This window comes from Dendrobates tinctorius, unplaced genomic scaffold (genome assembly GCF_039654945.1).
Source record: "Dendrobates tinctorius isolate UK_male_01 unplaced genomic scaffold, ASM3965494v1 ptg000138l, whole genome shotgun sequence".
NCBI classification, from domain to species: Eukaryota; Metazoa; Chordata; class Amphibia; order Anura; family Dendrobatidae; genus Dendrobates; species Dendrobates tinctorius.
In genome coordinates this window covers 4,186,879-4,201,630 of record NW_027361806.1, presented here as the reverse complement: position 1 = coordinate 4,201,630, position 14,752 = coordinate 4,186,879, and the positions used below count along the sequence as shown (strand labels likewise).

The following is a 14,752-nucleotide window of genomic DNA, read 5'->3' as shown; positions in this document are numbered from 1 at the left end:
TAGTATTGGAATCCTTGGTCGCAGTGTGTTTTTGTGTTCTCTGTTGCTTTGCGATTTTTCCAACATGATGTCCGTACCAATATTACACCTTTGATAGTTTTCTAGACTTTGTTGGTGTAATGTATTTCATGAGGTGTTTACTCCATATTAGTATCTGTCTGGAAATATCTTGTTAGATCTCATCATGAATGTGGGGCAAAATGGGGAGGGAGATTCAAAAGGTGGTCACTACAGTAATACATGGGATGTTCAGTACCCTAGACCACCAGGGATGTTAGCATTATCCTCCTCAGTACAATAGACCACCATGGATGTTATCATTATCCCCTTCTGTACCCTAGACCACCAGGGATGTTAGCATTATCATCTTCAGTACAATAGACCACCATGGATGTTAACTTTATCCCCTTCTGTACCCTAGACCACCAGGGATGTTAGCATTATCATCTTCAGTACCCTAGACCACCATGGATGTTAGCATTATCCCCTTTAGTACAATAGACCACCAGGGATGTTAGCATTATCCTCCTCAGTACCCTAGACCACCAGGGATGTTAGCATTATCATCTTCAGTACCCTAGACCACCAGGGATGTTAGAAATTAACCAATTTAATATCCTGGATCTCTGAGGATGTTAGCAGTAACTTTTTTGCTACTGTAGACCACCAGGGAAGTTACCCCCTTCATGGGACGATTGCATTAATAATAACAATCTTAATTTATATAATGCCGGCATATTACGCCACAGTTAATACTTCATAGGAAACGTACAAACCAAACCTGACATTACAGGGCAGCACAGACAATACAAACACTAGGTGGGGACACAAGAGCTAGCAATCTATGGGGATTAAAGCCCAAACTCGGCGGAGATGTGAGCGCCAGGCGCGGCCTAATGCTGGCAATGAGGACACCTGCCCCAGGGAAACCGTCGCTGCGTTTCATGTCGCATGCGGCTTTGCCCTATAGACTTTGATATAAGGCACATGCGACCCACCCATGCCTGTACAAAGGGGGAGAAAGATGGGGTCCGCACACTGTTCTCCCACAGGGGGCTTGAGTCTTGGCTGTCCATCCTGGGGGGAGATATTATACAGCTGGAAGAAAGAGATGCTCTGCCACAAGAAGACAAGGGTGAAATAATCTTCATAGGCTGCAGCTGGAAGAAGGTGGGATGCTCTGCAGTAGCGCTATTGTAGGAGAAGCAGAGGAAGCCGAGAGGGATGCTCTGCAGAGGGGGCGGAGCCTCGCGGGGGGCGGGACCAGACATCAGCAGGATATAAGGAGCTCCCGCCGCTTCTCCCGTCTCCTCCGCCTGCTGCTGCACCGGCCACCCTGAGACCCGCACCGTAAGTGGCGCCCCGGGGCACGCACCGTCAGGAGATGGGGAGGTTTCCGTCTTCCCCGGGACCCTCGCTGCTGCTCTTCCGTCTCCCCTCCCGCACTCGGCGCCGTGTTTGCACCTGTCCTGGCGCAAAGAAGGCGAAGTCTCCGCACAAAGAGCTGACAGTCCGGCGCTGCGACCTCCGCGCTGCTTCCAGTCTACAGGCGCGGGCCGGCGCACGGGGGGTTAATGATGTCAGTCCTCCATCATCCCCACCGACCCCCCTCCCTGCTGCTGCTCCTGTGTGTTGTGACATCCGCAGGAATGAGCGGAGTGATTTGTGGCTCAGCTTCCTCTATAATAGCGTCCTGTATATAGGGAGAAATGTCACCTCCCCCAATAGACAGTGGCGTCTCCTATATACTAACCTGTATATCGGGACCCCCACTCTATATACTGTAGTCTCTCCTATATATCCGGAGACATGTGACCTCCCTATATACTGCCATGTCTCCTATATAAAAACAACGACCTGTCCTGTGTATATGGAGAACTACGACCTTCACGCTATATACTGATCACCTGTATATAGGAAGAGCCCTCACCCCATATAGTCACATGTGTCCCTGTATAGTGTGCACTAATCTGCCCTGTGTATACTGGAGACCTGGGACCCTCATACTAAATACTCGTATACAGGAAGAGCTGGCGTGGCCCTCGTACTACAGTCGTATGTCTACTGTACAGTGTATATTACTGACCTGTCATCTATAGTGTGTGTGTATGTGTATATATATATATATATATATATATTCTCTCCACAGTCACACCTCCTATATGCCACCATCTCTTCCATAGTAGGAAGGAGTCTTGTGTATATACCGTCACTGTCCGCTCCCTCCTCTCCTGTGTATAATATGGATTAGTTACATTACTGACTTGTATCCGATCTCTGGCTACTATACAGCCCTCCGCCTGTTGTGGAGCTGCCGCTCGCTGTACGTTACACTCAGAGCATGTTGGGGGTTGCAGTGTCTGCAGACCCTCCTGTACTCTCAAGAGGCAAGTTTTTTGCCCGGAAGAATCTGCATCCGGATATTTGCCCTATAAAACTAGCCGGCAGATAAGAGGCTTCCAAATGGGTGGGGTATGTGTTGCCTGACTCCAGGGTCATTGTCAAAGTCTACACCCCCCCAGTGTTTGATGTATAATTAATTACTATATGGCATTCCATGAGTCACCACCTGTGGGGGAGGGGATGCAGACTGCACCTTGCTACACTGCATGGTATTTGCTTGTATAGTGAGTATTGGGGGGTCTGTGCCGGGGCCCACTCCATCTAGTGATAACGCTGCCACTATTGGCTCACTACAGATACTTGGTTCCAGTGATGCTGATGACACTGAATTTGGCAGGAAGCTTGGATTGAGGCATTCCCTTCATGGTCTGCAGCGAGGTCACTGGGGCGCTCAGTTACACTGTGTCTAATATTGTTTATAAACACCACGGCTGCTACATTGTATCAGGATGTGTTTATATAGTATGGTCTCTGGGTTATCAGTGATGTCTATAGTACAGTTACACTATATCCGTGTAGTATTGTCAGCCACGTGTGCGGGACTATAGCCAGTATCGGATCTGGCCAGTTCTTGGCTGTGTCTGGATTATCTTCCTACCTTTTGACTATTGGTAACTGAATATGAAGTGTAACACTGATTCCTGGAGCGAGGATTAGAGGTGTACAAGGTGCTAGCTTCAGTTTACATTGTGACTGATGGCTCCTGGGGGAGATTAGAGCGTTATCTCCCTGGGGGGTAAATGCTGTTTACATACAGGCAATTATGTTACATAATTCCACTTGGAGAAACCTTTTCCAACTGTTCATTGTTCTGTCTACACCTCATGAGTAGGACGCACCTCTGGTTGCTATAAGGGAACAGAAATTTTTCTTGCTATCAAGGCACACACTTCTGATCAGTAAAATAGAACTGGATCCTAAAAAATGGGGGGGCGGGACTTGGTTGTATAAGACGAATCAAATGTGCATGTGGCCTTGGTCAGGAAATTCCTCCTCGGCTAGTCGTGCTATCACTGCTGCATTGTAGAGACGTCTGATCCTAGACCTTGGCATATTATTGGCAGGTCAGGCCTTCTCTGCTTCATGATCTGTTGGGTATTTATGACTTTATTCTATGGATATTGATAAATCTGTATGGTTTGCTCGCCCCTATAGGATTTTACATTAAGCAGATCGTGAAGAAGTGAAACACAAGGTTTCACAACATTTTGGTAGGACTAGCTCAAAACTTAAAGGGGGGTTTCAACTTTTATCTTTTCTTGGTGCTTTTTCCATTTACTTCTCACTTGCGTCCACAAGACCCCACTCACTGGTGTGTCCAGGCCCGGGTCAGGTTTTGTGTTCGCCCTTTGGAATCGAGAAAGCCAATACTGATGCTTAGATTATGTAAAGGTGTAAGACGTGAACCTTGCCTGTAGGTTTAAGTTAATGAATGACTTCGTATGCGGCATGAAATGCATGAACTGCAATTACCACCAGCGCTGACGCTTCACATTTTGATTCTGCAAGGATCCAACTTAACATTGGTTCTTGGTGTCAAATCCACGACTCCTGTCCCACAATCTGTATCATATCAGTACATTGCTTATTTTTCACAAAACTACAATTCTCAAAATGCTGAACATTTGCGCCATGACTTTCCATACCTTTCCCAGAATCTTCTCTTGCCTATGATTTATGGAGGGGCATCTCTGGTGCAACACAACAGGAACCATCTAACACCAGATTACAGAGAATAAGAGTACCGTTACACCTAGCGACTCACCAGCAATATGACGCGGTCAGGATCGCTGGTGCATCGTTAGGTGGTCGCTAGTGAGCTGCCACACAGGCAGATCTCACCAGCGACATAGCTGGGGACGGGGATCGCTACTTACCTGTCAGACGAGGCGATCCTGCGTCCTCCCGCCCGGCTCCACGCATCGCTCGTCACAGCAGGAAGCTGACGACGAGGAATGGTCCAGCAGCTTCTCGCGCGATCAGCGATAACCAGCGGGGGAGCCGGTCGGAGGCAAGTATCACGTGCAGCGATATCGCTATAACGTCACAAAATCGGTGACTTTACAGCGATATTGCTAGCGATATCGCAGTGTGTAACGGGGGCTTAAGAGGGTCCTGGGAAAGGGACTGTATATAAACCTCCAGGAGGGGGGGTCTATATTATGGCTGACAGCTGTGTAATGTCTACAGCCAGACACAATGCATTTTTCCAATAGTGACCTAGAGATTGTATCTACAACTTGTTGACTGTTGCTGGCAGGGCTGTGGAGTCGGAGTCGGTGCTCATTTTGGTGGAGTTGGAGTCGGTATAAAATGGACCGGGTCCGACTCCTAAAATATATAATAAATTGGGTACAGTAATTCAATGCAGGATGTGCTGAATATTTTTTCATAGGAGTTTGGGAAAGTTATGAAATGTCCTATAAATGGCTGTTCTATTCCTGATCTAAGGCTACATTCACACACAGCGTTTTTCCTGTGTTTTTTGAGGATACGTTTTTCAGCTGCAAAAGCTGATCATCTTTTTAAAAAACTGCATCACCTGAAAGGTTTTTGAGCTCATAGATAATGTTTTCAATAGCAAAAGCAGATTAGAAATCTGCTCTGTCTATCCATATCGTATCTGTACCAAAAAGAATGAAAACTGGGTAGTACACCAATATATATTCTGTTCTATCTAAATATCTTGATTGGATCATAAAAATGATTAAATGTCTGAGGTTCACATTGTACTACAATAAATTTTTCACTTAAATATAAGCAATATGTGTGGTAGTCGGAGTCGGTGTAAGGGAAATTGAGGAGTCGGAGTCACAGGTTTGGCTTACCGACTCCACAGCCCTGGTTGCTGGAGATGAATGTATACAGGAAGGGGGGGTGCATATATACATGGACCATAAAGCACTCACCCCCTGCAGAGTGAATGTGTCCAGTGTAAAGTACAAAATACCAGTAATGAAGGGTCTGCACATTCCTGACTGCTGGAGAATCCTGGTTAATAAACCATGTGTTGCTCTGGTTATAGCTGCCATTCACTTATGTTGGTGAGTGCTGTGTCTGTAAATGCCCCCCAAGATCTGGTTTTCAGTGATGCTGTAGGAGATAATTAATTCTCTCTTCTGTGTCCAGGCTGGAGCGTGGCTTTACATCTTGAAACTTCAGCTGCTTCCTCTTATTTTCATCCTTGGGTTACATGTTCCCTATTAACTTGGCAGACTTTATTTTTTTTATGAAGATTATTTCAGCGCTGACTCTTCAATTATGGCGTGAATTGGATTTAATTTATATATCACAATTGTTTGTTCGTTTTTTTTTTTTTTTTCTAGATTAAGTCGTCATGTCTGCCGGAAACGCTAAGATTGGTAAACTCGCTCCTGACTTCAAAGCAAAAGCTCTGATGCCTGGTGGACAATTCAAAGAACTGAAGCTCTCGGACTACAGAGGTGCGTGGATTGTGAAGAGTTAATACAGTAAATGGGCAGCAACTGGTGGAAATAGACTTGTCCCTGACCATGGATCCTTCCCTTAGTGCATGCGACATAAATGTGGCTTTATGGCTGTGATATCTGCCATGGATTACTAGGGGCTGGACCCAGTTGAGGACCTGCCTCATCCCAATGATTGCCCTCATATGAGGGGCATAGTATAAAGCAGAGTTTAAGTTGATCCCGCTCAGACGACCTGAGCTCAAATCTTGGAATGGTGCACAGGAGCTGTCGGTCCCCTTCCCCCATACAGACCAAAAATAGCTGTCAAGGGGGAATTTACCAGTTATTCCAGTACATAGAATGGTGGCTCAAGTGCACACAGACCCAGTGTTTGCAGATTGGCTATTTTTTCACCTGCATTGCAGGTTGGGGGGGGGGGAGAGATGCAGTATGTGCTGGCCTTGTCCAGTGTAAGGGCCAGATCAGTGCATAGAAGTGTCAGGTTGTCCCCTATATCGATGGGAATACAGAGCCAGTCATGTTCACAATTTCCAGATCTGGCTGCCCCGGGTGTCACAATGCCGGTCTGATCTTAACCCTGCTAGTTTCCCAAAGAGCGCAGAGCAGCGTACATTGCCGATGGCGCCACCTAGTGGGCAGAAGTAATCTAAGTTGTCTTCCCTCTGTAGGAAAGTATGTTGTGTTTTTCTTCTACCCCTTGGACTTCACATTCGTCTGCCCCACGGAGATCATCGCTTTCAGTGATCGTGTGGAGGAGTTTAAGAAATTAAACTGTGAGGTCATCGCTGCGTCGGTGGACTCTCAGTTCTCCCACTTAGCCTGGTAAGTTGAATGGTGAAGTGCTGTGTTTGACTTCTGGATGTCTAGATGATGCTGACGTGCATGCTCTAACACAAGGTTGGTGTCACTCTTGTGAAAGTAACTGACTACTCCTGGAAGTTATCCATAATCTTTATTTATATAGCGCTAACATATTCTGCAGCGCTTTACAGTTTGCACACATTATCATCACTGTCCCCGATGGGGCTCACAATCTAAATTTCTTATCGGTATGTCTCTGGAATGTGGGAAGAAACCCACGCAAACACGGGGAGAGCATACAAACTCCTTGCAGATATTGTCCTTGGTGGGATTTGAACCCAGGACTCCAGGGGTGCAAGGCTGCAGTGCCATCCACTGAGCCACCATGCTGCCCATAATGGAGCAGAACCTAAACATGTGCAGATCTGCTCCGTTCAGGTCTGGGCTCTGCACTGCCTGTTCCTGGAGATGCAGAATGCTCTTCTTAAGATCGCTGGGTATCCCAGAAACCAGCAAGTTGACTCCTATCCATAAGATTGGGGATAACTTTGTTATTTTGGGAATGACCCTCATAGCTGTCCGCGTTCCAGCACTGTTTCGTATCTTCTCCAGGCTATTTACTTGCTATCAGTAAAAGTAATTGTTTTGTCTACAGTTAGTGTGCATGTAACCACTTGTGGCTTCACTGATTGGTCACTACACACCTCTTCTTGTAACATTTTTGTTTTCTGCATCTTCAGACCTTTGTCATTTCCAGTTTTATTTTTTGCTACCCAGGACCAACAGTTCTAGGAAGGAGGGAGGTCTAGGCCCCATGAACATCCCCCTAGTAGCCGACACTCTGCGCACAATCTCTATAGACTTCGGTGTTCTCAAGGAAGACGAGGGAATTGCCTATAGGTAAGAGGAACATCAGGTGTCCGCTGTTCTGCAGCAGCTGTGCTGCTGGGGCTAGTCTTGCTTTGGGTTTTGGTAGCCAGACCTGCAGCAATCTCTAAAAGTGTCTGAGATCAGTCTCCTCTAAGAGGAGTTAATATAAGGTGGTACCACTACTACATGTCTTGTGTAACCCTCTCCTTACTGTTCTCTCTGGTCCAGAGGCCTCTTCATAGTGGATGATAGGGGGATCCTGCGTCAGATCACCATTAACGATATGTCCGTCGGCCGCAGTGTAGACGAGACCCTACGGCTGGTTCAGGCCTTCCAGCACACAGACAAGTATGGAGAAGGTGAGTGGTCCGTGCCTGTCGAGCAGCGGACTGGGTGGGATCTACTTATAAAGCCCCTACAGATATAGGCAGAGGGACCCCCCCCCCCCCAGCTCTACAGTCAGGACCTTCCCACCCATGATTAGCTGCATGTTTGCAGTGATTTTTATAGGGGATACTGTGGGGTGTACTTTAGGCTTTACTTGCGTAGCTCTGCGTGAGGATGGGTGTAACGGCGCACAGTACCGATCTTGGAATAAAGCCTGTACCTCCAGAAACTCTCATTCTTCCAGCTCCGGCGGTGTGTGAAGTACCAGACAGTCTGATGGGGTAACGGCCACTAACTAAAAAAAAATGGACCATAAATCCTAAATGATCAATCTCTGTCCCAGTCTGCGGAATGGAAACTCTTGCCACTTTGAGACCAAAAAAATAATTCTTAGTCACTGACAGCAAATGGGGAAGAATTGGAACAAAGTTGTAAAAGTTTACTGACCTGACTTTCATAAAAAAAAAAAAAAAAAAAATCCTGTAGGCTTCATTCTCGCACAAGCGGTCATCCTGCAGCATTTGGCGCAAGGAACCGGTAAATCACTCAGACTTCCAGGTGAAACTGCTTTTTCCTATGCAAAATTATCCTTATGGCCAGTTTTTGCAAAATCTGATGCATGTGAATGTGGCCTAAAAAAGATCTGTCTCCTGATAGAAGCGTTGGATCTATTTTACTAAATAGTAGAGGGGCTTGTGTGGGGGAGAATCTGGCTGGGTCCCATCTATAGAGCAGCCTGTATTGGACGGTTGGGACATCTTTGGTTGCAGCCTCTGGAGGTCTGGGACGGTCAAATAAAAATATAAAAATTCATCACTACTTAAATGCTAAAGCCCACCAAATGAAAAAACAAACTATACTTTCTGGAGATTGGTACCATCAAGTGATTGTTGGGGACTCTCATGGGCAATGAGGATCTGCAGAACTCATGAGAAGCAATGCCAAGAGATTGTGGGGTCTCTAGCATATAAGAAGGGTGTTCAGTAGTGGACATCCCCCCCATCTCCATGATGGATGTGTGATCACTCAGAAGCGGCATGCACCCCTCCAGTAGAGGGCACACCACTGGCCATTCTAGGTGCTGTACTAAACCCAACCTGCTCAGGAGCTGTGAGGACAAAAATGGGGAATGGCCTCCATACCTGACACTTGTAACAGATGGGAATAAATCTTGTGATGCATGTCCCTGGTAATCTGTGTGACATATGGCCGCCCAGTCCTCTGTCCTGTACAACATAACTATCCAATGGCCTGTTTACTTTCCTTTAAAATGATAAAGATCTCTGCTTGCTGTCAGTGAACAGATCACTACTTCTAGTCCAAGGCTAAATGCCACATGCTGATGGTTTGTTACAACTCTATCCAGTTTCTATATGATCCTGTGAGCCCAGTGCCACAGCGGCACAATTCTGCTTGTTCGGATCCTTTTAGGTTATACCCATCGACTATGTAAACTGGGCATAAAAAAAAAAATCCCCCAAATTACATCCAGACTGGGAACAAGCGATCTTCACTATAAATGGATCTCCTTTCATGACCGCAAGCAGATCTTAAAGCAGCTCTCCTCCTTCCATCAAGTCTTATTCTCAATATATTGCCATCCTCATTCTATAGCTGTGCACATGGTCGGTAAATGCTGCAGGTTGGACACTAATCGCGCAGCAGCCAGATGTTTCAGCATAGTGGATAGGATTTTGAGACATGCCATGTCCACTGTATGTCCAGAGATGTCTGTGGCTCACCCACAGAGATGGACATGTGGAGCATCTTTCCAGACCGCAGCATGTCTATCTTGCGGAGACTCGAGCCTCCACAAGATAAATATCACCCATGCAATGTATTGGACGCAGTGAATCTGCACCGTTCAACTAACACATACGGCATCACCTGCATTCAATAGACGGTAGCGCCTATGACACAGTGAACATGTGCTACTTCCAAAGCGCTGCTAATTGCTGTACATCTGCACATACCCTTACAACTGCTCATTTTGACTTTCTACCCGCTAACTTTTTTTTTCATTAGGACTGACTAGAATCCTTCTAGGCTCTATGTAGAAACAGGAGGTCAATTTTCTCTGCATAAGTCAGTGCAAAACTCCCTGACAGGGGGAGGAGCAGAGCAGCTGGGTCAGGAGTTTAACAGCAGAATGATAAATGCAGGGACAAGACTCTTCTCTGCTCTATGTAGAAACAGGAAGCATTAACTGGGTAGAAAGGCAAAATGAGCAATTGTATGTAAAGGTACTGTCACACTAAGCAATATCACTATAACTTGTGATGTTATAGCGATATTGCTAGCGATATCGCTGTGTCTGATACTTACCTACAACCCGCTCCCCCGCTGGTTATTGCTGATCGCGAGAGAACGTTCAGGACCGCTTCTCGTCAGCTTCCTGTGGAGAGACTAGTGTGGAGCCAGATGGGAGGACGCAGGATCGCTGCGCCTGACAGGTAAGTAGCGACCCCTGTCCCCTGCGATGTCGCTGGTGAGATCTGCCTGTGTGGCAGCTCACTAGCGACCACTTAGTGATGTACCAGGAATCCTGACCGCGTCATATCGCTGGTACGTCGCTAAGTGTGACAGTACCTTAAGTACATAGCGCTACATAATGTGATGACTGTAATATGTTAAGAGGATACAAATTTTGATGGAGTGCTTTAAATCAGGAAGTGACCATTTAAAGTTGCAGTAATTCAGTTTTCCATATTCCTGGGCCGACTATTCAATTTTGCAGAATCTTGTATTGTGATTCTCCTGATGTAACCTCTTACACTTTTTTTTTATTTTTTTTAGTCTGCCCTGCAGGATGGAAGCCTGGAAGTGACACCATCAAGCCTGACGTCGAGAAGAGCAAGGAGTTTTTCTCCAGGCAGACATAAAGGCAGGAGGTGCTGCCCATTGTAGTTGGGGCCTCATCTCCATATAACATGTTTAATGTATTAGGATCCTCTTCTAATATGGTGCCCGTCTGCAGCTTGGCATTACGTCTGTGTTGTAACACTCCTTGTCACTGACGACTGGCAACTTTTTGTAAAGACAAATTAAAATTTCTTTTGAATGAGCTGGTGTCTGTCGTTCTGTGCACGGTGGTTGGGCTTCTCGCCACTTTCAGTTTGGCTACTGCAGTAATTTTAGGCTGGCTAATATGTTGTGTTTTTTTTTTTGGGGGGGGGGGGGGACCCATGGGTTTTTTTTTTTTTTTTTTTCCTCCATACCACTAAAAGTGGAATAAAGCAATCCAAAAAATGTAAATAAAATTGGAAACTTCTTGTCCCGTAAAAACAAGCCGCCATACAGCTCCATTAGCGGAAAAATGGTTATAGCTCCCAGAATACAGTGGTGCAAATTACTATACAACTTGTGTAAAGGCATCAAAACATAAAGTGGTATCGCTGTAGTCATACTGGCCCAAAGAATAAAACTGCCTCAAGTTTCCCTCCCCCCACACAAACAAAAAATGCTGGATTTTGTTAATTCTGGTTACCAAAAATCAGAATATAAAGTGATTAAAAAAATAAAACTCACCTGCTGTCTTGTTCATCTGCCACCCAAGGATCGCAGTAAGGCCCAACTTGTGTTTATCCTGCACTCTACATTGAGCACTTACTCAGGGGTTTTCATGTAAATCTCTGAAATGTGATTCAAACAGACCCTTGGTGGAAAAGGCCTCTAAAAAGAGGCAGATGGAGGCACTGTGGATGCCATATGGCTCTTGATCTGGTGGTGTTCATTGTCTTTAGGCATGCATAAAGGTGCCGTCGGCCAGTCTTGTGCACTTCTGTAGTGATGAGCCCACCTAATTTATTGGTGCATGTCTCCAGAATTGCTGGCTGGTCACAACAACAGTTGGCAGTTTTCACTCCAACATCCACTGCTGCTTGTTTCTGGAAAATGCCCATGGAGTCAAAACCATCATTACACCTGTAGATAAACTCCCAAAGGGGTAGAATTTCCAAAATGGGGTCACTTGAGGGGGATTCTGCTTTTCTATCACTTTATATGGAATCTGCAAACTATTCAAGGAAAATCTGCGCTCCAGGAGGCAAAAATACAGAGAGACTTCGGAAGGACTGAGTAGTACTGTACAGCCACACATTCAGCATTCTGTATTCAGCATTCATATTTATACATTCAGCAGAAATTGTGGGACAAATTGTCATTTTAGCCCATTTCCCAGAGTGAAAAAAATGTAAAATCTGGGGCTAAATCTGCAGTTTTTTTTTTCTCTCAAAAAAAAAAACAAAAAAACAAAACTTGGGGCTAAAACACTAGCTGTAAAAAATGTATCTTCACCACCCAATGGTATAAAATTGTCACACCTGTGGTGTCAATATATCACTGCACCTGGAGAATTCATTGAGGCAGTTTGTAAAATGAGGTCATGTAGGTGGGGCTTCTGCTGCTCTGGCACCTCCAGGGCTCTGCCAATCCCCATATATGGGATGTCTACTCAGGAGAAGTTGTACTGTTTCCTCCTATTACCTTTTCTGAAAATTAAACTTGGGCCGAAAGCAGCATTTTGGTGAAAAAATGGTACTTTTCCATGCACTCAGCCTAATGTTATACAATCCTGTTTTAAACAGCACACTGCACCCCCTAAACAAATTCAAGAGCTGTGGTTTCCAAAACGGGGGGGGGGTTACTTTTTGGCATGTCAGTGGCTCTTCAAATGTGACATGGATTGATTCTGCTCGATTCCAGCAAATTGTTATGCTCCCCGTCCTAGCCCTGCACCCAAACAGTCCTCCACGCGTATGGGGTATTGGTGCACTCAGAAGACGAACTGCACTACACTACTTGTTGGGCAATTTGTCCTATCCTGTGAAAATGCACAATTTGGGGAAAATTTTTTTTTTTTTCCCCTTCCTAAGTTGCTTTAATTCCTGTGAAACAGCTGAAGAGTTGGAGGGGTGGAGTTTTTAAAATGTCACTTTTGGGTATGGCGTCATAGGCCCTCCAAAGCCACTTCAAATATGTTGGTGTCTCAAAATAAAAATGTTGTAAATTGTTGGAAAAATGAGAAATTGTTGATGGGATAAGTTCTTCTAACTTCATGACAAAGATGCTAATGTGAAGCAGACACTACTAGGAGAAACTAAATGCTAAGGGGTTATGGCCCAATAAAATAAAGCCTATACTCTCCTACCATACGGTGCCGTGGAATGACAAGTGGTGATCAGCGCCCAATCAGCAATGGCATCGCTGTCTCCGCCTGGCTTCCACTTCATGTTCAGTTCTTACGAAGGTGGAAACTGTGACGTCAGTGCTGACTGGGTGCCGGCGTCACAATACCGCATCACAGCTGTGGGACCGCGAGTGCCGGCATGGAAGAGTATAAGCTTTATTTTATTGGGGCTGAACATTTAGTTTAAGAAGAGGTCTGAGTAATGGACAACCCCTTTAACTATTTTGTCTAACTATCTGGTTTAAGGGCATAAAAAACTTGTTTAAAAATTCTCATACCTAAATGCAAAAAATATTGACCTAAAATTACAATGTGCCATGAAAAAAAAATTAGTGAAATCTGTCAATGTTCCAGAGTTATTACCACAAAAGGATACTGCGAACATAAAAAATAAAAGCCACATACCATAAGATACGGCCTTCCCGAAACCCTATCTGATGACAAATGCACATATAGCAGGATGCAGCAGGCCTCCACTAATAAAGGCAAGGGGCAGCACAGGTGCAAACTGATAAACAGCAACCCCACACCTACCCGACAAGATTGCACATAGCTATGGCTTGCATAGGATGCCAGTCACACAGGTAAGTGTGATGCAAAGTGTCTGGCTTGCAGCCTATTGATGATGCCCATAGTTTGGTAGGTGTGGGGTGGTTGTTTTTATCAGTAGTTTGCACCTGTGCTGCCCCTTGCCTTTATTAGTGGAGGCCTGCTGCATCCTGCTAGATGTGCACAAAGGGATACTGCTCAGAAATGTAAAATTCAGCCTGGTCATGAAGGTGAAAACAGACTGAGGGGTGAAGGAGTTGAGACTAGTAACTGAACTTATCCTCCACAGCAGAGGGAATTGTTGTTCTTCCGTTCCTGGAAAAATCCTCATGAGCCGAGTCATGCTGAACGATGGTTTCTCTCCTTGTCTGAGCCGTTCTTGCCACATTTTGGCTTAGAACAGTTGTGGAATAGGGGCTATAATGCTACCAACAGTAAGGGGATTACGCTGCAGAATCTAGGGTTTAAGCCTATGTTCACATGCAGCAGTCTTTTTTTTGTGTGTGCTTAAAACTGCATTCAAAAAGCCTTTTTCAGAATTGTTGCATTCTAAGGGAAAAATTACACCGCCTATAACTAACTGATGGAGACCACAATGCAAAGCTCGGACTGGCAGCTCTCCTGACCTGAGCGTGACATCTGCATAAAACTACAAGACACTGAGGTTGGGAGAGCCGCCGGCCAGTCCAAGCTGTGCGTTGTGATCCCCATCTGACTCTTTCCTAATGGTTATAAAAAAAAGTTGCAATAACTGAAAGAACTGACATGCTGCAGAGTAATAAAGGGGCAGTTATCAAAACTGTCAAGGAAACCAAGCACGTGTGGGAAATTTCTGAAATCTCATACTGTAAAGAGCAGCTTTTAGGGTGGTTTCACATTAGCGTTTCAGGGCGCAGCGACGGCTGCCGCTAAGCCCCGCCCCTGCCTCCTCCAGTAGCTCCGCCTACAGGCACATGACACTGCATGCATCCCCCATCTTTATCACTGGGGAAGCAGGCCATGCGCAGTATGCGTTTGGCAGCACATGCGTCCTTTTGATGGTGCGCCAAGTGCAACCAAATTGCAACAGGTTGTGTTTGGCGCACCGTCAAAAAGGACGCATGCG

General features: G+C 45.6%; 1 protein-coding gene across 1 annotated transcript; it reads left to right on the top strand.

Moving 5' to 3' along the window:
• The first annotated feature begins 1,215 nt into the window (after positions 1-1,215).
• Positions 1,216-10,974, top strand: PRDX1 (peroxiredoxin 1). The gene is made up of 6 exons (XM_073544446.1): positions 1,216-1,350; positions 5,730-5,846; positions 6,521-6,674; positions 7,431-7,553; positions 7,752-7,882; positions 10,707-10,974. The coding sequence occupies exons 2-6, from the start codon at positions 5,741-5,743 to the stop codon at positions 10,790-10,792; spliced, it is 600 nt and encodes a 199-aa protein (XP_073400547.1). The 5' UTR covers positions 1,216-1,350; positions 5,730-5,740; the 3' UTR covers positions 10,793-10,974.
• The last annotated feature ends 3,778 nt before the right edge of the window (positions 10,975-14,752 follow it).